Source organism: Convolutriloba macropyga, chromosome 13, assembly GCF_964194025.1.
Source record: "Convolutriloba macropyga chromosome 13, txConMacr16.3, whole genome shotgun sequence".
Taxonomy (NCBI): domain Eukaryota; kingdom Metazoa; phylum Xenacoelomorpha; order Acoela; family Convolutidae; genus Convolutriloba; species Convolutriloba macropyga.
This window is the reverse complement of record NC_134480.1, coordinates 23417000-23444806: the sequence shown is the minus strand read 5'-3', so window position 1 is coordinate 23444806 and position 27807 is coordinate 23417000. Positions and strand designations below refer to the sequence as shown.

Genomic DNA, 27807 nt, shown 5'->3' with positions numbered 1-27807 from the left:
ATAAATCATTCAGCGAATAAGTAGAAATAACGATTGATTTAAAAATACATAATATTCAGATATTAGCTAATGATTTTAATGGTAGCAAAAGTTGTGTTTTCGCAAATCATTTGTAAATTTTCGAGTTTTCTTTAGTTCGTTCCTATGGCTTAGTCTAATCAAAGACAGGTCCTTTTGGTTTTGTAATAAATTTTTAGTAATTTATCAAGGATCATTTATTTAAAAGCTTATGACTTTTAAGACTTTTGAAATTTCTTGTTTTAAAAAATGTTGATTAATTTTTGATATTCGCCTCATTGATCGTTCTCTTTGTTGATTTGTAACATAGTCTCATTAAGAAAACTTTCCGTCAGCTGGATAGTTAGAAAAAAGTAAATTTGAGTAGTTAAGGTTTTATCTGACTGCATTTTGACGTTGTTGCTTTTAAATTTAGATATTCAGTTTTTGCCGTGAAATTTTAATTTTCGCTAATTTTTTGGTTGTTTTTTTTTGTCTCGTAGTCTTGTTAAGTTCAGATCTCATTGGCTCTGTAATAAGGCATGGCATTATATTATTCAATTAGTAGAAAGGTTGTGTAACCATTGTTTTAAATTCAAACATCTATTTTTGTTATTTCTTCATTTGGTTGACAATTAAGTCAAAAATGTAGATGAGCTCGGGTCGAAACATCATGTGCGAAAGCACATTAACGAGCCGCCTTCTTTTAACTTTAATTTTATTAGTGGTTATAGTGGTATATAATAATCTCTAATGGCGTCATTTGAAGCCCTCCTTAGTGAATTTCGTTATCCCCACTCCCGGCTGAAGAAGACGGCAAAAGTTTTGAGCTCCAACTAGACGTTCGAGAGGGCAATTCTTCGACGCTAGTCGGTTATGTACATTTTCAGTATGCTGAAGCGTTACTTTTATTAGAGTAAGACTTGAGTTTAACGGAGATAGGTTTATACGTAAGGTAACGCAATTATGCGAAAATTAAATCAAGACTATGTTAAAATCATTATCATCAAACAAGGGATTGACATTTCATTGACCATGTTCATTAAAAAGTATAACATATTTATCAACCGTTTCTCAACCAAATCTTACGAGTATCAGTAATGTTCTTCAAATGTGAATGAGTTAAGTTATTGCGAGTTTGTTGTGTTGAAGTACTTGAACGTATCTGTTGTGATAGCTATCAATCAATATTTGCCTTTTCAGGTGTTGAAATGGTCCTTCATAGCACTATTGAGTGTCTGTAGATATAACCGTAGGCTGGAGTATCACGTGCAAACATCCTCTTATTTATCCATCAATCACTGCAAAGAGTGGTTGTTTGATTGTGTTCACGCAGTGACCTCAATGGATCGAAATTCAGTTCCACTCACGAGCAGACGGCAGAGGAAGTATGAACAGTTAAACATGGCACAGTCGTCCTCGTCACAATCCAGGGAATTGTTTCCTCTTTTTATTCTTTCAATTGTTTCCAATTCCTTCAAAAAGTTGAGCAGAATTCCTGACTCTGCCCCATAATCGCTTTCCCTTACTCCCGTGCTGTCGATTATTGCACATAGTAATGTAATGTATTAATTTGAGTTTGCAACCGGTAGGGGGTGTCATAAACGGCATTGGGGAGGGGGCGAGGACAGATACAAAAAGTTTTCCCCGTAAATCTGTTCCAACAAATTACTAAATGTTTTTGTATTGATAATAATAATTTTTTATAGCATAGTTAGAGGTATTTTTAGACATTACATTTGAAAACTTTGCGCTGATGGTGAAAAATTATCAGATAGATGGTCACAACCAAGCAAGAAGTTTCAACCTACAATAAAAAGTCTGATCTTATTAGCCTGCGAACAGGCAACCATGGAGCCTGGAAAAATGCTTAACGTTTGAAAAACCGCCACCTCAAAGTTTTCATTTAGATAGCTATTGGATTGCTCTTTTGATTTTCTGGAAGGTATCATATGATGATAATGTAGTCACATTTCTTACTGCTTTTTGTACTGTAAGTTTTGGTTGCATTGATTGGAAATACAGAGTTTTTGTTCGATGAAAGAAAGCACTTCCCAATGCAGTGTTTCCGGTAGTACTGAACTGAGGCGACCGTCGTCTTCTCCGGCTGCAGCTGCTTGTTTGTCCAGTTCTACACCTGTTGGAGTTCAAGTATCCTCGCCAGGAGTTGGCGTATCATTGGCAACATCAGTGAACAGTCCACCTTCTACGTCTTCGTCTTCAAATTCGCACCAAGGTTAATTTTGTAGTTTTTAAAAGGACTTGTTAGTCTGAAACAGTATAGCGTTTCCAAGATGGGTTGCGGTTTTTAAAGTTTTCCGATCCAACATTTGAGTGTAATAGATCAGCTCGTGAACCTGAGGTATATAAAAGTGGTCTATAAGTCGCTACTTAAAAGTGTTTCTTTGTAATTGCATGTTACCTGAAAATAAGACGAATTGAGAAAACTTGTCAAGTTATCTTAAATGCCTTTGGGAAAAGTTGACGGCGAACTGACGTAATTGATTTGTATCGCTTAATTGATATTATTTGAATGTCTACTTCGACAAATACTAAATGGGGTCACTTATTGAGAAAAACAGGAGCGTTAGAACAACTAACCATCGAACATAAAGATAAAATACGGTTCGAGAACTACTATGTCAACAGATTGTCCGAAGTGTTTTTCCTGAATGCCACTGTCGGAAACAAAGCCAGGTGATTAACGTGATCGAACCCTATTTTATCATTGTTCGATGGTTAGTTGTTCTAATGCTCATGTTTATCCCAATTAGTAATTACAACGCATCTAATCTTGACTTGATTTTGCGAAATTTTTGAACTTCCATTAGCTGGAGGAATTCCATATTATCGTGAGTTGAACGCAATAAGGGTTTTGATGTTATGCAGATCCGTCTAGTAGAGCCATCATTTCTGCTTGATGAAGTCAGTATGTTTCAGGACCTGCAGTATTGCCTCAACCTTCCAGTCCCCTACGCGGGGTGCCTGTACCCACATCCCCCATGCTCATCCCAATGCCATCTCAGCCTCCAAGCATGATGGCACAGCACCACCACACGAGTGCCCTGGTGCAACAGACACCCACACAACTGCACTTCGCGACCTCGTCTGCAGTTGCAGTTCCCCAAGTTGGGAGTAGTAGCCATAGTGGTCACACTAGATTGGTGCCCATTTCCATGTTCAGTGAGTCAGACGAAGCCACGGAGTCGGAGGGCAATCCAGGTTAAACTTGATTAATTTGTCCAAGGGCTGTGAATGAGCTTTTTACTAATTCTTTTATCCTCTTTGATAAGAAAAATTATGCGGTCTTGCTGCCAAAGTCGTGCCTTACTACATGCAAAGTTGCGCGTATTTTTGGAACTGTTTTCTTTCAGCCTGATAGATTATGACTACTCTACGGGATCTACGGTACTCATACTGTCCTTCGGTCTTTAAAGCTGCGATAGCTAAGCGAAGCTATTAATGGCCTTCTCTTGTTTTTAATAGCCGCACAGCGATAGCTGGGGCTATTACTGGCCTTCTCTTGGTTTTTTTACAATTCAAAGAATTTGAATTGTATTGGGGCGCTGTCTTTTTACGACTCGAAGAGGAGTATTGGAGAAGTCCTTTTTTAATCAATTTTTTGGAGTGATTTTTGAAGCGGGAAATTAAAAAAATTTGGAGTGATTTTGGTGCTGAACAAAAATGAAGAGCGGAGCGAAAAGAGAGTGGTTTTTGTTCATACCGCTGTTTTTGAGAGAGCGAGAAATTGATGTGTGAAAAAATTTTCTCCAAGCAAGCGGAATTTTTTTGTTCACGTGCGGCTTTTTTTGAAATTTTTGCTGAAATTTTTGATGGTTATGAGGTTTGATTATGATTGTATTAATTTCAGGCTCGTTTTGATAGGAATTGAAGGTTTCAAGTAGTTAATTTTGAGTTAAATGCTCATTTGGAGGTTTTTGATGAGTTTTGCTGATTTTTAGACGAAATTTAATGAGTTTTTGCCTGTTTTTTGTTTTAATGCTTTAAGTGGGATTTGAATAGAAGCTTGTTACTTAAGGAAAATTCAGCTACCAGCTGGCTAAGGTTTTAGTGAGGTAACTCATTTTTTCTTAGGAAAATTGACAGATAAATTGAGAAATTTTAAACCATTTTTCTTATTTTTTTGCAGTTTTTCTTTTTTCTTAGTCTTAGACAAGTTTCTTACTCTATCATGACTTGCCCATTGTTTTGAGAGCTTTTCATTGCTCTAATTCGAAAAGAATTTTACCCGGCTTTATGTTTCCTTGCTCTTTTAAAAAAAACTCCCGTTTTTTTAATAAAATTTGTTTTTGAATGCCGTTTCTATTCTTCCTTAAATTTTTGATTGCGTTTGTGGAAGTTCAAGGTTAACAATAGTTGTGCTAGTTGTTTAGTCATAAGTATGGGCAATTTTCTCCTTCGAGTTGTTTCCGGAATTCTTCCGGCAATGTTTTTTTTAAGATCTGTTCACACATTTTCATGATTTTTGAAGTCAAATTGGAGTAATGATTTTGGTCACGCCGAAACAGGAAGTGGAGCGAAAAAGCGAGTGGTTTTGCGGCAGTAAATTTTTTTCGCTCTAAATTTAGAGTAGTGAGAAAACGGTGTTTGAACAAAAATTCTCTTTCTAGCTATTGGTTTTTTGTTCACATGCAGCAATTTCACTTTGATTTTTACAGTTTCGATTTTTTGGATCGGATTTTTTCTAAATGGTTTTCCCAATTGATTCATAGTCCGTTCTTGGTCTAGTTTTTTCTTCAGTCAATGAAAATTCTTTGAATTGTATGTCAGGACTTGTCCTGCTATGTTTTTTATTTCGTCTTCGCAGTTTTTGTTACAATCATATGACGTCACAAACACTTCAAATCTGCTTTTTGTTCATTCGTTCATGCAATTTTAACTGAAGTGCGTGTGTGACGTCATTTTTCGCTCTTAGTGGGGCGAGTTTTTTGTTCATTCGCTTGATTAAAATTTTGGTCATGCCAGACTTACCTCACTCTCAAAAATGATTTCCCCACTTTGAAATGGACTTTTATTTTCTTTTATTCAAAGAGATAAGGTCAAATAGATGTATGTCACTCTAAATGAAGGTTATTTGAGAGCAGCTAGCAGAGGCAGCAAAAACATACTGATTTTTAATGAAAATATAACATATTATCCTTCAATGAAAAGACGATTTTTTTGGTCTGTCTTACTGTTTTTTGAGACTGCAGATCTACGAAGCAATTCCGGCTATTTTCTGGCAATCTGCCAGCTATGGTTTTACAATTCAAGGAATTTGATTTGTATTGGGGCGCTGTCGTTTTGAAGATCTGTTCACACATTTTCAAGATTTTTTTAAGTCAAATTGGAGTAGTAATTTTAATCGCGCCGAGGCTGGAAGGGGGAAAAATCGAGTGATTTCGTGGCATGAAAATTTTGTGGCCTAGCTTCAAACAAAATTTTCTCAATTTAACTTAAAGTTCGAGTGAAAAATTTCACGACGCAAAGCGACTAGATTTTTCGCTCCCTTAATCAATAAAAAAAATCTTTTTCTCTATAGTGGTTTTTGTTCACATGTGCCATTTGAACTTTGACTTTCTTCTTTGAATAGCCTGAGTTTTTAAAGGGGCTACCAAATGCAATCCTAGTAGTTTTTTGGTCTAGTTTTTAATTGCTCTCACCCAAAGTTTGTTCAAATTATAGCAGGCATGGGGTCGTTTCTATGCGATTTTTTGTTCGGCCATTTTTTCGACTGACCATTTGACTGTCTTCAAAATGGAATAAAATGGTAAATCCTGAACGGCATTAAATGACTGAACACCTCTCTTAGAGCCTTACGCCTAACTAAACTCTAAGTATGCGATTTACCTAAACTGTTGAGCAGAATAGATTCATAGTGTGAAGGGCATTTCTTAATCTTAAGAGTCTGACCCCCTGTCACTCCCTCACCACTTCCCCTCGGCCATCCTCCTTCGTCGGTTATGTTTTCTTTAGTCAACGAAACTTCTTTAAATTGTAATACTGGACCAAATGACATCCTACTTGCTTCAAATCTGCGTTTTGTGCATTCATGTTATTTTGACTGAATTGCTCGTGTGAATATCTCTTTCTATTGGTCTAGCAGGGGAGATTTTTCACAAGAAAGTCTGCCCTATTTGGATATCCTTTAAGCATCCAGAAATAACGTAGCGAAATTCTACAAATCTATAAGGAAAAAATTGTTTTACACACTTAGCATTGTGAAGTATCAGATTCCTTTAACTTATGATGAAAGTTACTCAAATTTTAAATATTAAAAAAATTACATAGTCCAAAAGTAATTTAATATATAAATTAATGTGTTAATAGTATCACTTATACAAATTTTAATCAGTGCAAAGCACTTAGCTTGTTCACATAGTAATGAGAACAAAAATTTAGTGCCTCACGTTTCTCTGTCTTAAATTTTTGGTCTTTTCAAAAGCCACCACCGTCTGTTGCATCTTTCGTTTTTCTATCCTCCTTCTAATCGCAGTTGAGGTTATGGGGTTTTTCCAGAAAATATTTTTTTTACAAAAATCTGTCTTTTTATTAACCGATACACATATTAGCCGGTTCCTATTGTGCGGCTAGATAAACTCCCCAATTACCATTATTGAACATCATTGGGGAGTATTTTCTTGCGAGGGGTCTACAGTAGCAAAACTCCACATTTTAAATCTGTTCTTCAGGTTCACGATACAGTGTAGCAGGATCTGGCAGCTGGACTTACTGTTCCTCTGGAATGTCATCGGGTGTCCCACAAAGATTCGTGAACCATCCCAGCAAGGCTTTCGACGTACTGGCCAACATGTGGAGGAATAAACACTTGTGTGACGTCATTTTGGGAATAGCCGGTACCGAAATTGAGATTGAGTGTCACAGGAATGTGCTGGCATCTTCCAGTCCTTACTTCTATGCTATGTTCAGAAATGACCTGGCAGAGAGCTACTCTAACAAGATCATGCTCCACGTTAGTAATTGCATTTTCAGCCATTGTCTTTTTGAACTATACAGTTTGTTCGGATCTATTATATTTCATCCCGTCGCTCTGATTTTTTTATGTTTGAGTTATCTCTTGTTATTAACAGCCGCAAAGCAATACCTGAGGCTATTCATGGTCCTCTCTTGGATTTTTGCAATCCAAAGTATTTTGATTGTATTGGTGTGCTGTCTTTTTTAAGACCTGTTTACCCTTTTTTGGCTTTTTGTAGTCAGTGAGAAGTCAAATTAGAGTGGCGATCTTAATTACGTTGGAGTAGTAACATGAGCACAAGTCAAGTAGATTTGCAGCCTGATTTTTTCAAGTGCCTTTGAAGTGGAGTGAGAAGTTGGTATTTGAACAAATTTTGAGTTTTTGAATGCGAATTGTTTTTCACGCGCGGCAACGTTTTTCACGTTTGACTGCTGTTTTCACTGTTTCTTCTCTTAAGCGCTATTAATATGATACATGTGTTCTTATGGCACCTATTTGCAACTGATTGAACTCATTGACGTGCAGTTTGATTGATGTTTTATCACTTAATCTTATTAATAGCAGACATCATGGAATCAGGTTGAAAATGAGTAATTGGTGAATTCAATTAGTCGTTTGAGTTCATAGTAACCGTTTTATGACTCCTGTTTTTCGGAAAATAAAGGTTGATTTTTCGGTTTCATGTTTTTTTTTTGTTTTGTGGCCTTGTCGCTTAGTCTCGAAAATAACAAATTCTTATTGGCCTTCCAGAGTGGCGTAATTTTAGGCAATTTCTTGACTCCGTCTTTTAACTAACGTTTTCATTTACTGAGATACCATTTGTTTTTGAATTGTTTAAGTGAATTTGTGAATCTTGGCGTCATTTGTAATTATATTGTTCCCATTTTTCACCCATTAGAACTGCTGAAAAGTGTTATATGTTTTTATAAAGTTTTCTGATGTGCTGTTGTTTAGGGTTTTTGTGAGGTTCTCTTAGTTTAACTCTACTGACTTCCACAATTATTTTTTGCGAAGTAGTTTTTTACCAATTTTCCTCACGTTTTCCCTCTTTTTGTCTTTATCTGTCATTGACTCCCACAAGGTCTTCCTGACTCTGAAATTGAATTATTATTACTTTATTATAGCTGCGAAGCTGTAAGCTGAGCGGAGCTATATTGAGTTGCTCTTGGTTTTTTGTTTCGGCTTCTGACGCCCTTTTTCGTTTTGCGTTTGTTCACACAGGAAAGCTGAAAGTCAAATCTTCTGAATGACTTTTTCCTCTCACTAACGGAATTTGCACGTGACGTCATTTCTCACTCTCTTCAGCCAACATTTTTTGCTCATTTGCGTGATTAGAGTTTGATTTTACGTGACTAACCTCACTCAATTAAATGACTTTTGCGCTTTAAAACTCAAGTTTAATTTGAATTAGTTTATGGTAAAGTAACTCACGTGTAGGTTCTTTTGACCTCGTGTGTCATTACAAATATGTGTTTATTGATGCATTAATAGTAGAAATTGCTCGGAAATATGGGACTAAAGACAATACATTTTGGGGAATAATGGGACTCTTGTGAAAAACCGTACTGAAAGTGAGAATTAATTAACAAAGAAGTTGACCCGGAAATGAACGGGGTATGGTCAGAATATTCTTGAAAATATCTGTAGACGTTTTATCAGAAAAGCTGTGACTCGAAGAAGCATCCAATTCGTACATTTAAGTTTGAGTATATGTCATTAATAGCTGCTGTCAGCCTCTCAACGGCTATTATTTAAGCGCTCTCCTTATTTAATTCGCTTTACTTTTTGATCACGTTTTTTGTTTTACATAATTCACGATTTTCACGTTTGACTTCTGACTTGCCTCACTCACTGTTTCAACTGAATAGATTTTAATTCTTACACGCATCGAATTGCGCAATGTGAATACAGTCAAAGTCAAAAGATCAAATCAAAAGAAACTGGATAAACCGATAAAGCCCGGTTGCTAAGTCAGTGCATTAGGTTATCAAATTTCTTTAGAGCGATTGCTAGCTGACATTATTATTAAGCTTATTAGCTTTCAGTTTAGAAGTTGAATGATGTATAGTTTTAGAATCTAACTGAAACTGCACACCGAATAAGAGCACTGTTTTTGAAACTTAAGAAAAGTCGGTCAATTTTTATCTTTGCTTTTTGTTTTTCCGTTTCAATCCCAATGTGCGTCAACGGCGGCTATTTTCCGGCAATCTACGGGCTATGTTTGTATTTTAGTTTGCATATTTTCGCTATTTTAAGTTAAAAATACTTAAAATGTGGAAAGAATAGACATTTTGTAAAAACTAGGCTTTAAAGTATCGGAAAGTAGTTAATCTGAGGTGGCAAAGATTTACCAAAAATTACAAAAATTAAAAATTACGGATAATGTTACAAATTGTTAATTGTGACAAAAACTCCTCACTATTATCCGCGTTGTTGCAAAATTTGCGAGTGACAGATTAGTCCAAGTTTGAGGCAGTTGAGACAACAACTAATTCACCTCAACGCTTAAAATCCTAATCTTGAAAATGGAAACGAAAAAGAGTTACAAGTGCGATTGTAATATTTGCGATATAATGCTATTTCGAATACATTTATTTTCATATTTTTAGGAGGTTGACTCCCAAGCAGTGCAAATGATCCTGGAGTTCATGTACACCTCTGAGATCCTGATAGACGATGAAACAGTCCAGATCCTGCTTCCAACTGCCAACCTCCTCCAAATTGAGGAAGTTCGCAATGCATGTTGCGAGTACTTGCAAAGTCAACTGCACCCTACTAACTGCCTCGGGTTCAGAGACTTCGCTGATGTCCATTCATGCAAGGAATTGCTGGCTACTGCACACAACTACGCCGAGCAGCATTTCAGTGATGTTATTCAATGTGACGAGTTTCTAGGGTTGGTAACCAAGCTTTGCATCTATCAATACTGTGCATGGCGACCTCAAATCACCAAATATATTTGAATGAATTAACTGGGCCGTCAAAAAGTTGAACTGTATTCGAAAGTACAAATTCTCGGAATCTGTCAAGATGAAGCAAATTCTAAAAAAGAACACGCAATTTCCTGAAATTATATATAATCAGGAATATATACTTTAGATATTGTGTTGCTCAAAAGGAGTCTGTAATATTTTTTTAGATTTTCAAATTGGTAATGAGTTTTTTGGCTTAGCATTTTAAAGGCCAGTTAATTTATTCGCAGTGTTTACTAAGGGTATCTTATATATTAATGAAAAGAAGTTTTTGTAAGTGCCCGTATCGTCAGTATTCCTTATGGCGATGGATTAATGCGGGCAACAACAATCATCTTGACTTGTCACTTGCAAAATCATCCAAATAGCCTTTTTAAACAAATGCTGATCAACTATTTTGTTCATTCCTGAATGAGTTTTGTGTTTTTTTTCAGATTAAGCGCAGAGCAATTGTCGGACTTGGTGGCATCTGACAATTTGAGTGTGACGTCAGAGGAGGAGGTGTTTGAAGCAGTGGTCACATGGGTCAACCACGACAGGGCACAAAGAGAAGCATCGGTATCTGTTGTCATGTCAAATGTTAGGTTCCCACTTCTGGCCAGGGACTATCTGATTGAGAGGGTCGAGCAGGAACACCTCATGAAGACAGAAGGTATATTGAACTATTAAGATATATGTTAGGTGTTTGATACTGTAAAATAGAATCAATGTCTGCCATCTTGTGCACTTGTACAAGAAAGCCTCGAAGAATGAGAAAGAATGAGAATAGTTTCGGAAGAGAAGAGAGGAGGAAAAGTTTTGTATTCGAGAAATTAACTTGATCTAGAGCTAACTCCTTTCGACAAAGAGACATTGATGATGTACTGAACTGAGATCCAATTTCTCTAAAACCGGCTTTTTACAAAGGTCTCCAAATCTTTAAATGAGCAGTGTTGAATCGGAGTGAATTAAAATAGCTGAACAAAGAACTTCACAGAACAAAGTTTTAGGTCCTCTTTTATGCAATCAGTACATCAATGACATGGACATTTTTTTCTTGCGAAGCAATCAACGGCGTCTATTTCCGGCTATGTTTTAAATTTGCAGATCTTTCGAACAGTGTTTTTCTTTAAATCAATTGTTATATTCCTTCTTCTCTAGCGGACCTGATTTCGGTATAGATCTATATGGATAAAAAATAGTTTTCATTTTAAGTTACGACTTTTTAATAGCCGCCTCAGCTTCTCAGTCGGCTATTATAACGCTCCTATTTTTTTACAATTCAAAGAATTTGAATTGTATTGGGGCGCTGTCTTTTTATAGCTGCGAAGCTGTAAGCTGAGCGTAGCTATATTGCGGTGCTCTTGGTTTTTTTTTGTTTCGTCGTCTGACGCTTTATTTTCGTTTTACATTTGTTCTAGAACATTCTGTCTCGTCACTGCTTAAATGGCTTTTTCGCGCTTGATTTCACGCTTTCTGCGTGACCTAAATTGCGGTTATTCAGAAACAGAATCTGTTCCTAAAACAAACTTGATTGTAAGAAAACAGATTGTATGGTCCGACAGCCGAGTGGTTAAGGCGACTGGCTGTTAATCTGGAGAGCGCCGGTTCGAGACGCGACAGGGAAGCTTTTTTTGCACCCAAAAACAACCTCCTTAGAAATAAACTTGTAAGTTTTATAGGCGGCGGCGATAACTATTATCAACTCACTTCTGTATCTTTTTCCATCTGTATTTTACGGCACGCAAGTCTATTTCGCAGCTATTCCGGCAATCTGCCGGCTATGTTTTTAAGATCTGTTCACACATTTTCATGATTTTTGAAGTCACATTGGAGTAGTGATTTTGGTCACGCCGAAACAGGAAGTGGAGCGAAAAAGCGAGTTATGCGGCGTGAAATTTTTTCGCTCTAAATTTAATGTAGATTGAGAAAACGGTGTTTGAGTAAAAATTAGTTTTCTCGCTAGTGGTTTTTTGTTCACATGTGGCAATTTCACTTTGATTTTTGTTTTTTTTTTTTTTTCAATTTTTTTGATCGAATTTTTTCTAAATGGTTTTCCCAATCCAATCATAGTTCATTCTAGGCCTAGTTTTTTGTTTGAACAAATTTCCCAATCTTGGTTATGGGAATCAACGGCGGCTGTTTTCTGGCAATTATCCGGGTATGTTTTGAACTGCTCAGAAGTTCTATCTCCAAATTTATTTGATTTCTGTGTGGTTTGCGAGTGTTGTTTGCCAACTGTTTCCTGAAGACTTCATTAAAAAATTGAACAAATTTATTTTGCAAAAATCAATCTTGGCTGCAATTATATTTGGAACTTTTATTCTTTTTTGTGTGTGAATTTTGAAAAATGTCTAATCTTAGCGTAGAAGTTTTCGGTTGCTCTATACTGGTGTTAAACGCATGTTGTCGTGCTGATTATGCTAGCCTGTGCAATCCACCATCAGTACAAAAACTCGCTAAACAAGATCTGTGTATGAAAACCTGAAAAGTTTTTTAATCTGAAAACAGATTCGAAGGAAGCCCAAAAAAATGATGGTTTTGACCTTCATTCCTAAATTTACAGGCTGCAAAGATTTCCTAATAGAGGCCATGAAGTACCATTTATCGACTGAAGAGCTCAAAGCGAACATCAAGAGTTCCCGAATCAGACCCCGGGCTCCCCTGGGATTGCCCAAGTTGATGTTCGTTGTTGGAGGACAGGCACCCAAGGCTATTCGGAGTGTGGAGTGTTACGACTTTACTGAAGAAAGATGGATCTCGAAAGCGGATTTGCCAAGCAGGCGTTGCAGGTATGAAAAATAAAATTTTGTCTGCAAAATTATAGATTTGGGTGGCGTGGTAGTGACGAGCTGTCAGTTTAACACATTTCTTAGAATATTGTTTTGATAGAATTCAGATATTTATAAAACGAACATCGCCAGGCTAAAAATATTTGAGACTGATTTTAAAGATATCGTACTAGCTTCTACCACTAGTTCTACCACTGGCTATGTAACATCCGTTTCCGTTTGACATTAGATCAGGCGTTGTGGCCTTAAATGGTTTAATCTACGCTTGTGGGGGGTTCAACGGAAGTCTTCGCGTGCGCACAGTTGAAGTGTACGATCCTGCGAAAGATGCCTGGTCACCTGCTCCCAGTATGGAAGCAAGGAGGAGCACTCTTGGAGCGGCTAGGATGAATGGGAAGATTTACGCCGTGGGGGGTTTTGACGGAGCCACAGGGTTGAACTCAGCCGAGTGTTATGACCCGAAGACCAGCGAGTGGACGTTGATAGCGAGTATGTCACATAGAAGGTCGTCTGTCGGCGTCGGAGTGATTAATAACAAGTGAGTTGCTATCACTGTCAATTATGGTAATTAATAGCCGCCCTCATCTTCTCAGCCGGCTATTATAGCGTTCCTATTTTTTTACAATTCAAAGAATTTGAATTGTATTGGGGCGCTGTCTTTTTTTTTAAGATCTGTTCACACATTTTCATGATTTTTGAAGTCAAATTGGAGTAGTGATTTTGGTCACACCGAAACAGGAAGTGGAGCGAAAAAGCGAGTGGTTTTGCGGCGTGAAATTTTTTCGCTCTAAATTTCAAGTAGAGTGAGAAAACGGGGTTTGAACAAAATTTCGCTTTCTCGCTAGTGGCAATTTCACTTTGATTTCTACAGTTTTTTCGATTTTTTGGATTGGATTTTTTTCTAAATGGTTTTCCTAATCCATTCATAGTACGTTCTTTGTCTAGTTTTCTGTTTAGTCAATGAAAATTCTTTGAATTGTACGTCAGGACTTGTCCTGCTATGTTTTTTTACTTCGTCGAACTTTTTTTCGCTTTACCTCATTTTGACGCTTTTTCAACATTTTGCGTGATATCTTTTTGACTTCTCTAGGCTAGTTTTTCTCTTCTCCCATTCTGCTAAAAGTGATTTTTAACATCAGTTGCTCAGCAAAGCAATTCAAAATGAACAGAGTCAGTATAAAAAATTGAAGTCAGAAATAGAAACGGGATAAACCCATAAAGCCCATTTTTAGATGCCCGGTACTTGAACTTTGTTCTCATAAATTTTAGTTACTATCTATAATGCTTATTGGTATTGATACTAGACACTGTAGCCTCTCACTGAGAGACAGGAGTATGTTCAATAACGAAATGACATCAAAATAAATCGCACTTAAAAATGTTTTTATACAAAAATCAATTTTTGTTGATATTTTCTTTTCTTTCAACCCCAATAAAGTTATGGGAATCAACGGCGGCTATTTTCCGGCAATCTGCCGGGTATGTTTTCAATGCCATCTCTATTTAACTAGGTTTGCGGGATTTTTCAACAAAACGGGACAAAGGAGAATCCTTTTTTATGCAAAATTTAGGGTGGACCATTTTTGCGCTTTTGTTCTAGAACATTCGGTGATTTCTCAAGTGACTTTTTCAGGCTCCGTTTCTTCATTTTGAGTGATTTTGAAACGAAATTTAGCGCTAATATAAAAGTGATATGAAAGATGCAAGACTTATGCCGCAATTCAATTTTCTGAAACAATTTTTTTTGAGCAATTGAAAATGTCATTTAACTGTTCTCTGACGAAGTATTCAAGTATTTCCTGTTGGTCTTTCCCACTTTTCGCGAAATTTTGGCCTTACGATTTTTCGCGTTTCGTGTCTCCCATCCAGTGGAGATAGGATCCCCAACCTTAAGCTAGCGACTACCCAAGCGAACCCCTTGCTTGTAGTTCGAGAGCAATTCGTTTACGTTTGTGTTTTACTATTTTTTCTACTGTTTCTCCTTTCATCTTTTAAACTAAAAACGCATTTCTTTTTGCTAACTTTTCTCAGAAGTATCTGTTGAATAAATTTCAGGCCACATGTAAATTTTTGTTCAAAAATGAAGAAAACTGCAGCAATATAAAACAGGGCTGCGTACACTAAAATTTTGTCCCGTATATTTTTTGGTAGATGGTGATCAGGAATAATATTTGTTTGTTCCACGCAAATAATTTCGTTGAGTGGCAGGTATTTGAAGTTTATACGTGAAAAACAAATGAAAAGGGGGTACTTCTCCCTTATTAAGGTCACAATTCAGAACTTTACTTTGCTGCAACTTTTTTGAATCGATGTCTTCAAAAAATTTATTGACAAAAAATCCACAATGCCGTGAAGATAAATTGTTTCTTAACATATTTACAGATGAATGCGACGATTGTTTTCCCAAAATTGAGAAAAATTGCATCGTCTTCTATCCTTTCACATCAATTTGGTCTACTGTCCGGTTTGCTATTGGTCATGATTTTTAATAGCCACAGTTTGATCTCAATGGTTATCGTTTAGGAGCTGTATCGTTCACAACTCGGAGATATATTGTACTTTGGTTTGGTTAATAAGATTCTGTGAGATGTGAAATGAAGCATATGAGCACAAAGTTTTTAGGGTAACATGCTGAATCAAAAGCAAAGCGGAGAAAGAACAAAAGCAAAGCGGAGAAAGCCAAATTGTGACTGTAGGTCTAAAAAAGCTACCGCAGCTATTTTCTGACAATCTGTCAGCTATGTTCTAAATTCTTACGATCTACGGGAAGTGTTTGGTTTAGCCTTATTTTGTAGTTTTGTAGTTATGATGACCTCTTGACTAAATTGTTGTTCTGTAAGAAAATTCATTGTAATTGAGGTAAATGTTTTTTTGAAAGTAAATTTATATATATATATATATATATATATATATATATATATATATATTTGAATTTTGGACTGTTTTGGCTTTTTCGGAGTTCTCTGTCTGTTATCTGCCTGAGCGGCAAGTTTTATCGAAATTAAAGAACTTATTTCTTTGGCATTTTTTTTGTTTTCTTTGATTTCATTGACTACCCACAATATTCATGAAAAATCAAAGAAAACAAAAAAATGCCCAAGAAAAAAGTTCTTTGATTTCGATAAAACTTGGCGATCAGGCAGATAACAGACAGATAACTCCAAAAAAGCCAAAACAGTCCAAAATTCAAAAAAAAAATATCAATTTCCTTTCAAAAAAAACATTTAACTCAATTACAATGAATTTTCTTACAGAACAACAATTGCAAAAAAATAGGAAAGCGTTTAATATTTGCTGCGTTTTTGCAACTTGCGGAAAGAATTCTGTTAATTAAACTATAAATATATCGAGTCTCTGCTTTTCCTTTTATTTAACTTATTTAACTGAATTTGCTTGATATATATCGCTTTTGTTTTGTCTAAGTTGTCCTTAGTCCTTGATGGAGTGAATAAGGGGTAGCCAGCCTTCTGTTTTGGATTATTATTTCAGTTTTGACATCTTAATCAGTTTCAAAAATTGTAGAGGTCTTGCTTTTGTTTATGCATCCTTTTTTATTTTTCTCCGTTTTTTAAATGACTAGTATAGGGAATTTGTTTTAATTATGCAGTTTTCGCTTGTTTATAAATAGCCGCGAAGCGATAGCGGCGTTTATCGAAGAGAATTTGGTTTTTTAGAATCCAACGAATTTGGATTAAATTGGTGCGCTTTGTTTTTATATTTTCACAGTTTTTTCTTATTACTTTTTAGCTTTCGAAACGGGATAAACTGGTAAAGCTCGGCGTGCGTTAAGTTGCGATAGCGGCCCTCAGCAGACTTTACTATTCTTTATTACTGTTCAATGTACTAAAGTTGCTAGCAGCGTCTAAGTTCAAGGTGAAAAGTCCCTTTGGAGTTTTTTACCACAAAATTGTACTGTTTTTCATGCTTTTTAAATGCTCTCTAACGAAATTTAGTAGCAATTATATTAGTCCTGCCGATCCTTTGTATGCGATTTTTTGCTTGGCCGATTTGTCGTCTGACCCATTGACTCTTCGTCATCAAAAACTGGATTAACAGGTAGCGTCCAGTAGGCATTAAGTGCTCTTAGAGCCTTTCATCTCACTTGTCTCTGAGGATGCGATTCACAGAAACTGTTTTGGAGACTTATACTTATGGTGTGAAGGGCGGTTCTTAGAAATTGATACCCCACCCACCAACAGCACCCGTGGAATTTTCAAAAAAAAATTCAGATCTTTTCTGCCCAAGTACTTTATGCGTCCCCCATTTGAAGAGCTCGTTTCATTGCATAACATATCATTTTATTAAATTATGGCACGTGCGTCTGGGGGTTGCAAATAATATGCACTCACTAAGCTCGGTGGTACAAACGGAAATGATCCGTATTAATGGGGGAAATAAACTGATTCAAAATATGCTTTCACAATTTTCAAAAGTTTCACGAAAAAAAATCTTCCCCTTACAAAGCGGCTTAAACACACTTAGAGGATTGAGTGCTTTTGAAGAAGCCCATGGACTGAATTCTTGTTTGGATTTGATGGAACTTCTTCTGTGTCCCCAACAGGTTATCCACGACTTGTTACAGAGCACGTGCCTGTGCATACTAGTTCTTTTGAATAAAATTGTGAAAATTGTGTCTGGAGGGTAGAAATAATATGCGCCCACTATGCTGATGGGGTGGCACAAATGTAAAAGATCCGAGGAGGTACAGGAATGCGACCAAAAAATCATATGATTCTCTCGGAATTTTTCCATTTGTTCTCCTTCCGTCAAATCCGACAATGACCAATGGCGTCGCAAAAACCTGGAATAAACGTTATTAAGCGGCTATATCTGGACAAAAAAATCAGATCTATTCCGTTTTGCCCCCAGTATTTTTTATGACCCCCAGTTACAAATTATATGCTGTTATATAGCCCGTTAATATGTAAAAAAATAGCACGTGCGCCTGGAATAGCACTGTGAATTTTAAATTTTAGCTGTGAAGTATTCATCCAGATCAATGAAAACCAAGATCTCTTCAATTAAACTGGTGTTTATTTAAATTTAAGTTGGTAGATTGGGCACCTATTTCTTTCTTTTGAGAACTTTCAATTGGTATTTTGGTTAACTAGGTCTTAATTAGGAAGCATGGTTTTAATTGCTCTCAAACAAAGTTTGTAGCACTTATATTAGTCATGTCGGTATTTTTTGTATGCGATTTTTCGCTGGACCGATTTTTCGTCTGACGTTTTTGACTTTTTGTCCCCAAAAATGTGATAAACAGCTAGCGCCCAGCGGGGATTAAGTGCTTAGATCCTTTCAGCTCACTAGTCTTCACGTATGCGATTCAGAGAATCTGGTTTGGAGACTTATACGTATGGTGCAGAGCGGTTCTTAGAGATTGAGCCCCTACTATTGCCCCCCCACACCACCCCGTGGCTACTGACGAACAATCGATTGCTATTGCTAAAAACACGAAATTTTATTCTATTTTTCAGTTTTCTTTTAAGATTTTTGAAAATTTTTGTCTTTTTTTTAAGTTGTTTCACTCCTAGGTGTAAAGAAACCTCCTCTAGGGTTTTATAAAAGTTACTGCATAGTTTCTAGTTGTAGTAGATTGGTTTCATCATTTTAACATCACAAATTTTAGCATTTTTTGACAAAACGTGCAAATTTTTTCAATGTTTTCGACATTTGTTTTGCAATTTTCACGTCTTTTCAGCGCAGGGACCAGAAAATGTCCTTAGGGGTTTGATAATAAGTTACTGAAAAAATTTTATTTGCTATTGAACAGCTTTCAATTTTTTAAAATGACAATTTGCAATTTTTTTGATAAAACTTGCATTTTTTTGAAGTTTTTTGTCGGTTTTTTAGGTTTCTCCAACTTCAAGAGGGGACACTAAATAAGTTTTTGTGGCAACTATTTAGTTTTGAAGATATGACTCTGAGGATTTTAGCAATTTTCTATTAAAATTTTATCATATATTTTTTTCGATCATATATTATTTTTTCGATCATATATTAATATCATATATTATTTTTATCATATAAAACTCGTCATTGTTTTGTCGGTTTTTTAGGTTTCTCCAGCCTCAAGAGCCACATAACCTCCTCTAGTTTTTGATTATAGGTTAGTGCATAGCTTCCAGTTGCAATGGAACCTTTTTCAAGATTTTAATCAGCAATTATTAAAAAAAATTTAATCTTTTTGAATTTTTTCAGTTTTCCGACACCAGGTTCCTAGGGACCTCCTTTAAGATTTATTATTAAACTGTTGCATAGTTTGTAGAGTTAATGAAATGGTGACCAATATTTTAATGACTCCAGCTTTTGCATTTTTTCAATAAAATTTAATTTTTCAAATTTTTGGGAAAATTTTTATGTTCCAAGTTTATGGATCTTTATGAGCCAGTGTAACTATTCAAAGCTTGAAATAGGGGTACTTGATAGTCTCTTGACACAGTGAAATGGGTTTGAGGATTTCAATATCTTGAATTTTAGCAAGATTTTGTTAATGTTTGCGGTTGTTTTCAAAATTTTTCAATATTTTTGTCGTTTTCTGAGTTTAACGATCATTAGTGGCCAACAAAGCTTTTCAACTCTGCTGATGGGTTACTTGAGATAACACCGAAGATGAAAAATAGTTTTGAATATTTCCACTGCGAAATCTGGAAGCTTGGCTTTTAAATGTTCAATAATTTGCAATTTTTTTAAAATATCAGTTTTTTGATTTATTTACTAACAAAGCTAGAAAACTAAAAGTTGCAGAGTTGAATCAAGCTAAAGCTAGCCTCACTAAACTGTGGCTAGCTGCTGACGAAATCAACTGTTATGTTTTGTCTAATTTTTGAGTTTCTTCCTAGTAGTCTTCGGCTAGCTTGAAATGCTTTTCAGCAATCTTTTTTGATGTATCAGTTTTGATAATCCGAACTTAATTACAAAAATTTGTACTGCTTTTTACAATTTTTTTTCTAGGTTTTTTTGGCAGTTTTTTGGCATTTTTCATGTTTCTCGATCTTTAGGGGAAAAAGAATTTTTTTCAGTGCTTGAGGATGAATTAATGAGTAAACTTAGGTGACAACAAATTAATTTTGATAGTTTCAACATGAGGAATTTTAGCCAGTTTTCTGTAAAAATTGTAATTTTTACATGTTTTTTTGGAAGTTATTGTCAATTTTGGAGTTTTCTGATCTTTAGTGACCCATGAAGCTTTTCAGTGGCTCAGAGAGGGGACAGTAGATAAATTTCTGTGGCAACTATCTAGTTTTGAAGATATTAATATGAGGATTTTAGCAAATTTTTATTGAAATTTGCCAATTTTTTTTCATAATTTTTTGAAATTTCGTCATTCTTTTGTCTGTTTCTTAGGTTTCTCCAGACTCAAGAGCCACATAATCTCCTCTAGTTTTTGATTATAGGTTACTGCATAGCTTCTAGTTGCAATGGAACCTTTTCACCTTTTCAAGATTTTAATATCAGCAATTTAAAAATTTTGCAATTTTTTCAATTTTTGTTTTAAATTTCATTTTTCCGGCACCAGGGTCCTTGGGACCTCCTCCAAGAATTGATAATAAACTGCTGCATAGTTTGTAGAGTTAATGAAACTCTGATCAACATTTTAATGACTCCAGCTTTTGCATTTTTTCAATAAAATTTAATTTCTCAAATTTTTTGAAAATTATTGTTCCAAGTTTATGGATCTTTGAGCCAGTGCAACTATTCAAAGCTTGAAATAGGGGTACTTGATAGTCTCTTGACACAGTGAAATGGTTTTGAAGATTTCAATATCTTGAATTTTAGCAAGATCTTTTTAAAGATTGCGGTTGTTAAAATTTTTCAATATTTTGTTGTTTTCTGAGTTTAACAAACATTACTGGCCAACGAAGCTTTTCAAGTCTCGCAGATTGGTTACTTGAGATAACACCGAAGATTAAAAGTAGTTATAAATGTTTTTGCAAAATATCAGTTCATTTGATTTATTTACTAACCAGACTAGAAAACTAAAAGGTGCAGAGTCGAATCAAGCTAAAGCTAGCCTCACTAAACTGTGGTTAGCTACTGACGAAATCAACGGTTATGTTTTTTCTATTTTTGAGTTTTTTCCCAAGACTTTCAGTTGACATTGGTTAGTCTTCTGCTAGCTAGAAATGCTTTTCAGCAATCTTATGATGTATCTTTTTTGGTTATCCATTTTTAGTTTCAAAATTTTGTACTGATTTTTACACTTTTCTAGGTTTTTGATGTTTTTTTTGGCTTATTTCATGTTTCTCGATCTTAAGGGGACAAAGAATCTTTTTGAGTGCTTGAAGATGAGTTAATGAGTAGTCTTAGGTGACAACAAATTAAGTTTGATAATTTCAATATGAGGAATTTTACCCTGTTTGTTTTAAAAATTGCAATTTTTCTATATTTTTTCAATGTGATTGTCAATTTTCTGATCTTCAGTTTTCTGATCTTTAGTGGCCCATGAAGCTTTTCAGGGGCTCAAAGAGGGGACACTGGACATTTTTTTGTGGCAACTATTTATTCTTGAAGATATGAATCTGAGGATTTAAGCAATTTTCCATTAAAATTTGCCAATTTCATGTTTTTTTGAAAATTCGTCATTTTTGAGTATTTTGCTCTTTAGAGGCCAAAGAAGCTTTTCATGGTTTTGAATATGGTTACTGGGTAGTTTTTTGTGAGAACTAAAGTTTTGAAGATATCAATCTGAGGATTTTTATTAAACGTTCATTAAAATTTCCCAATGGCTTCGTTCCTAATATGTTTGTATTTTTTTCAGTGTTTCGGTCTCTACGGGCAGTTTTTCATGCGTTTTAAGAGGATTACTGTTTCTTTTTGTGACAACTAAGTCTTTTTGCAGACATTAATCTGAGGAATTCATGTAATACATGGGTTACTGAATAGCTTTTGTGACAACTAAGAGTTTCTTGATATTATGAGGATTTTTTTTTCAATTTTTAAAAATTGCTATTTTTTCTTGTTTGAAATTTCTTGTTCTTTTTCGTTTTTGTCAATCTTTAGGCGCCAATGGAACTTTTCTAAGCTTGCTTCTGTGTTAGTAGAAAGACTTTGGTGGCGTAAATTTGTCTTTTTGGGGACATTGCCTTCACAATTTTGGCTTGATTTATCCAACTTGTTATGCATTTTTGTATTTTTTCTAACTTTTATGCATTTTTGTTTTTTCTTCTATCTTTTATGCATTTGTTTCCTTCTATATTTTGTGTGCAAACCGATTTCTGCTGGCCTGTAATTTGTTTATTTTTTATATCTTTCCAAGGGTGAATTGGTGTTAATGACAAACATGTGAATATTTCGTTAATAAAAAAAGACAAATATGCCTTCATTATATTTTTTTGAAGTTTTTTAGAAGTTTGTCGATTTCAATATTCCTGAATACAAATATTTGACGCTGTTGCTAGCAGCCTGCTCAGAGTAAAAGAATTATCACTTTTGTTTTGAACAATTTGACATCAGAAAGTTGACGAATCAGCCGCGCTTTTGCTAATTAACTGTATTTAACATTATCCTGTAAGTGTTTTGTATTTCGTATGACGTTATTGTTTCTCTAAATTTGTGAAACTTTTTTCCTTTTGATTCGTAATAGTCTGATGGTTGGCTGCTTTGTTTTTCATTTAATTCTTTGGATTGTTTTTCAGGAACTGTCTTGCTATGTTTTTTAATTCGTCGTCTTCATCGATGATTCTTGCAACTATTGACTTTTTCTTTTTCAGTGACTTATACTGCTTGGCAGATAAGTTTTTTGTGCGTGTCGTCATTTGTTTTGATTTTATGTCAATATTTTGACTTACCTCAATGAACAAATTGACTTCTGAACTCACTTAATGAAATTTAAATTTTATTAACAATTACTAGTTGAAGATTAATATTGAACATCTAAGTAGTGCCCAACTTATATGACCTAATTCTTTAGTATTAGAGTCTTGATTTCGAGTGGTTTTTTAAGAAGTTCTATGAGTGTTTCTTCCTTATAGAGCGTATGTGTAATAAAAATGACAATCCGAATCTAACCCAAAATTTCTGGGGGTCTATTAAAGGACGGGTGGTCAATCTGTATCTTATTTCTTTAGTTGTTTCAATTCATGGAAGGCCACAAGCGCCTATCGCGGCTTTTTCCGGTCATCTGCCGGCTATGTTATTATTTCTTTATTCTTCGAGTTGTTTCGGGACTCTGCATTCTTTATTCTTCGAGTTGTTTCGGGACTATGCATTTTTAATTCGCCTTACGCCTTGTTCACGTTTGTTTTTCACGATTTCCGGTTTGATTTGTGAATACCTGACTGTTTCAGATGAAATTGAACGCAAAGATTAATAAGAAATGAATCGTAAAAGCCGGGTCAGGAGAAATGTGGGTCGTGAGAGGCCAATGAAGCTTTTCATGGTGTTGAATATGATTACTTGGTAATTTTTTTGTGATAACTAAACAGTTTGAAGATATTAGTCTGAGGATTTTTAGCAAACTTTTATTAAAATTTGCTAATTGCTTCATTTTTTTTAATGTTTGGAATTTTTTCAGTTTTTCGGTCTCTTCGGGCAAATGAAGTTTTTCATGCCTTTTAAGATGATTAATGTTTTTTTGTGACAACTAATTACTTTTCACGACATTAATCTGAAGATTTTAGGCAAATTTTTTTCTTTAATTTGCCATTTTGTTGTTGAAAATCTTTATTTGTTGAGTTTTTCAATTTTTAGGAGCCAGTGTATCATTTTTAGGGCTTGAATATGGGTTACTGAATGGTTTTTTCTGAACTAAGAAGTTCGTGAGATATTTTTATGAGGAATTCTTTAAAAATTGCTTTTTTCATGTTTGAATTTTCTTGTACTTTTTCGACTTTCTCAATCTATAGGCGCCAATGGAACTTTTCTAAGCTTTTTTGTGTTAGTAGGAAGATTTTGGTGGCGTAAGTTTGGTTTTTTGGGGATATTACCTTCACAATTTTGTCTTGATTTATCCAACTTGTTATGCAGTTTGTTTTATCTTTTATGAATTTTTGTGTTTTTTCTTCTATCTTTTGTGTGCAAACCGATTTCTGCTGGCCTGTAATCTATTTGTTTTTTATATCTTTGCAAGGATGGGTTGGTGTTATTGACAAACATGTGATTATTTCGTTAATAATAAAAGAGAAATTTGCTTTCGTTATTAATTGCTTTTGAACGTAGTTCATTGCAATTATTGTAAACGTGTGTGTCTTTTTTATGCAAAATTTCCGCTTGACAATTTTGACTTTTCGAGGGACTTTTGCGCCCTTGACTTTTGGCATTTCGCGTGATCTAAAATTCCCTCTCAATCACAATTTCTAGCAGCTGAACTCAATTGGCGGCAATTTAATACTAAAAGTCAAATGGAAAGTGCGCCGAAACTGGTGTCATTTTTTACTTTAAATCTTAATAGTGGTATATGTTAACCTCTAATGTGGTTATTTAAATCCCACTATAGAACTTCTTAGTCCCATTTAGGCTCCCCCCCCCCCGACTGAAGCAGGCTGCAATTTATTAGAGCTCCCACTAGTCGTTCAAGAGTAATTCTTCCGACGTTTAGTCGGTTGTTTTTTTCGAAGTTTTTTTAGAAGTTAGTCAAATTCAATTTTCCTAAACTCAAGTCGTCAATTCAAATTTTTGACATTGTTGCTAGCTGCCTGCCCAGAATAAAAGAATTACCACTTTTCTTTTGATTAATTTGACATCAGAAAGTTGAAGCGGATCAGCCGCGCTTTTGCTAAGTAACTGTATTTAACATGATTATCCTATATGTGTTTTTTGTGACAACTAAATACTTTTAAAGACATTAATCTGAGGATTTTAGCCAAATTTTTTCTTTATTTTGCCATTTTGTTTTTTAAAATCTTTTGTCATTTGTTGAGTTTTTTCAATCTTTAGGAGCCAATTTATCTTTTTGACGGCTTGAATATGGGTTACTGAATGGTTTTTGTGTGACAACTAAGAAGTTCGTGAGATATTATTATTTTAGCAAATTTTCTTTAAAAATTGCTTTTTTTCATGTTTTAAATTTCTTGTATTTTTTCGACTTTGTCAATCTTTAGGCGCCCATGGAACTTTTCTAAGCTTGTTTTTGTGTTAGTAGGAAGATTTTCGTGGCGTAAGTTTGGTTTTTTGGGGATATTGCCTTCACATTTTTGGCTTGATTTATCCAACTTGTTATGCATTTTCTAACTTTTACGCAATTTTGGTTTTTTTATCTTTTATGCATTTTTGTGTGTTTTATTCTATCTTTTGTTTGCAAAACGATTTTCTGCTGGCCTGTAATTTATGTGTTTTTATCTTTGTAAGGATGAATTGGTGTTAATGACAAACATGTGAATATTTTGTTATTAATAAAAGACAAATATGCCTTCTTTATATTTTTTTGAAGTTTTTGAGAAGTTTGTCAATTTCAATTTTCCTGAACTCAATTCGTCAATACAAATTTTTGACGTTGTTGATAGCTGCCTGCGCAGGGTGAAACAATTACTTTTTCATTTTCAGTGACTTCACTGTTTTGCAGCTAATTTTGTGTGCGTGACGTCGTATGTTATGCTTTTAGGTCAATTGCGTGACTTACCTCACTCAAAAAAATTGACTTCTGCACTCACTTAATGAACTTCAAATTTTATTAACATTTACTAGTTAAATGTTAATAGTGAACATCTAAGTAGTGCCATAGTTATATGAATTAATTCTTTAGTATTAGTGTCTTGAGTTTTTGATTTCGAGTATTATTTTTCAAAAAGTTCTATAATGCTTTTTCCTTATAGAGCGTATGTGTCATAAAAATGACAATCCGAATCTAACCCAAAATGTCTGGTGGTCTATTAAAGGACTGGTGGTCAATCTGTATCTTTTTTATAGTTAATTCAATTCATGGAAGGCCACAAGCGTCTATCGCGGTTGTTTTCCGGCAATCTGCCGTCTATGTTATTAGTTGTTCCGGGGTCTTCTGCTATGTATTTTTAATTCGCCTTACGCCTTTTTTACGTTTGTTTTTCACGATTTCAGGTTTGATTTTTGATTACCTGGCTGTTTCAGATGAATTTGAACGGAACGATTAATAAGAAATGAATCGAAAAACCCCAGTCAAGAGAAATGAGATAAAACAATGAAGGCCAGGCTAAGACTTTGTGCATTATGCCTAAATTTAATAGAATAATTGCTAATTTATTTCCTTTTGAACGAAGAAGCAATTATTTTAAATGTATGTTTCTTTTGAATGCAAATTTTTCGCTTGTCCGTCTTGCACTTTTGTTTTAGAACATTGTTTGTTTGCAAGCGACTTTAGAAGTCACACGTTTGACTTAAGTTTTTCGTGACCGCAATTGCTCTCTATCCGAAAAAAGAAAAAGGTTTGTTGCTAAAATAAAAGTGATTCTGAGCGAGGGAGGGATTATCAAAGCCGTTGTGCTTAGTTGTTAGTATGCTAGATGCATGTCCTGCAGAGCGCGAGTTCGAACCCCTGATGGGATGGGTTTAACATTCATAAGAAATATCTAAACTACACCCTTAAATTAAATTGCCTCCTGCCTGTCATTAGAGAGCAATTCATCCGACGCTAGTCCGTTTATGTTTGGTATAAGCATTAAGGTTATTGTTTTAACGCTAAGTTCAACATTTGTTTCTATCTTTTTGAACCTGGGGACTGAATCAGAACATTTTTTAACCACGTCGGTCACAGCGGCTATTTTCGGCCATATCAAGACTATATGGAAGTTTTTATGGATTGGCATGAACGGGAATGAGCACGTTCCGTTCCAATTAAGATGCTTGCTTAATTCCATAATAAATCTTTCTTGTAGTATACCTTACTTGAATCACTTGTCGGAATTACTTGTCTTAAACGTTATTTTTTTTATCAGCTTCGTTTTTCTCTGTAATAGACTGTACGCCGTGGGTGGGTATGACGGGGCGAGTAGACAGTGTCTGAACGTGGTGGAGTGCTATGACCCAGAGAGTGACAGTTGGTCCCACGTGGCAGAGATGTCTACTAGGAGGAGTGGGGCAGGTGTAGGAGTTCTAGATGGATTCCTATATGCTGTAAGTTATAAACAAACACCAGCCTCAGATGACGTCGCTTACAGAAATTACAAAAATTGTAAATACTGACTGCATTATATTGTCTATTGTGGGAATATAGTGGGATTATAGATTATACACCTCTAGGCGCATATAGATCATACCAAATTTTATTATTTGGGGATAGGTCATAAACGGCCTGGAGAGAAGAATGAAACCCAGAAATTGATTATATGGAAGGCTCTGTTGTTTTAAACGTTTCTTAACTTCAATTCTGAAATAAAGTCATGCAAGGTTGTTGTTCAGATTATTTGGGGTCACTCGTTTCATTGTTGTGCACATTTCAAAGCAGTCTATCCCTGTAACTTCGATTAGATATAGCAGTATATGATATAGTATATGGCAGTGTTTTTATACCTATACATTTTAGGTCGGTGGCCACGATGGTCCAATGATCCGGAAATCAGTAGAAAGGTTCAATCCAGACCTAAACAGGTGGACTTACGTCGCCGACATGCAAACGATGCGTCGGAACGCCGGAGTTATTTCAGTGAACGGACTTCTTTACGTCTGCGGAGGGGACGATAGCAATCAAAATTTAAACTCTGTCGAAGTTTACAACCCAAAAACGGATACGTGGACCTTGTTGCCGGCTCAGATGGGAGTTGGGCGAAGTTATTCTGGAGTTGTAGTTCTCGACAAAAAGTTGTGAACAAATTGTGTCGAGTCATGAACAATGAACCCGTACACGCAGTTTGAGAACACTATCAATTAGAAAATGAATTTTCGAATTTTACTTAACTAAGAGCATCAAGTTGGCGAATTTTCAATCGTGGTTTTGGGATTAGACAAAGTTTGGGACCTAAATTTGAACTAAGTTAAACTAATAATTTTTGCATATTTATGTGGTCTTGACTTGTTACCAGGTAGTGAGCTTAGCTTTTAGATTGCTTCTTAATTGCATTACTATGTTGAAGCTTGTAGCTATTTCAATTTATTAGTATTTGTTAATTTTCAATTTAATTTTAGCTCTGCAACAATTGTGAAAAATTTTTCAGTGTTATGGCGTTTTTGGTGGATGTTTGTT

General features: G+C 35.2%; 2 protein-coding genes across 3 annotated transcripts in view; one reads left to right on the top strand and one right to left on the bottom strand.

Annotated features, from left to right (window-relative positions):
• The window catches only part of LOC142352139 (putative carboxymethylenebutenolidase), a 273385-nt gene that overhangs the window by 125698 nt on the left and 119880 nt on the right, over positions 1-27807 (bottom strand). The window lies entirely within an intron of this gene.
• Positions 1201-27783, top strand: LOC142352134 (uncharacterized). Of its 2 annotated transcripts, none has more exons than XM_075404517.1 (10): positions 1201-1430; positions 2073-2233; positions 2938-3219; positions 6690-6970; positions 9583-9869; positions 10380-10597; positions 12491-12716; positions 12946-13254; positions 26585-26741; positions 27151-27783. In XM_075404517.1, the coding sequence occupies exons 1-10, from the start codon at positions 1342-1344 to the stop codon at positions 27430-27432; spliced, it is 2292 nt and encodes a 763-aa protein (XP_075260632.1). In that variant the 5' UTR covers positions 1201-1341; the 3' UTR covers positions 27433-27783. The 2 variants fall into 2 exon arrangements, with proteins under 2 accessions (XP_075260632.1, XP_075260631.1); XM_075404516.1 differs by having other exon boundaries at positions 2061-2233.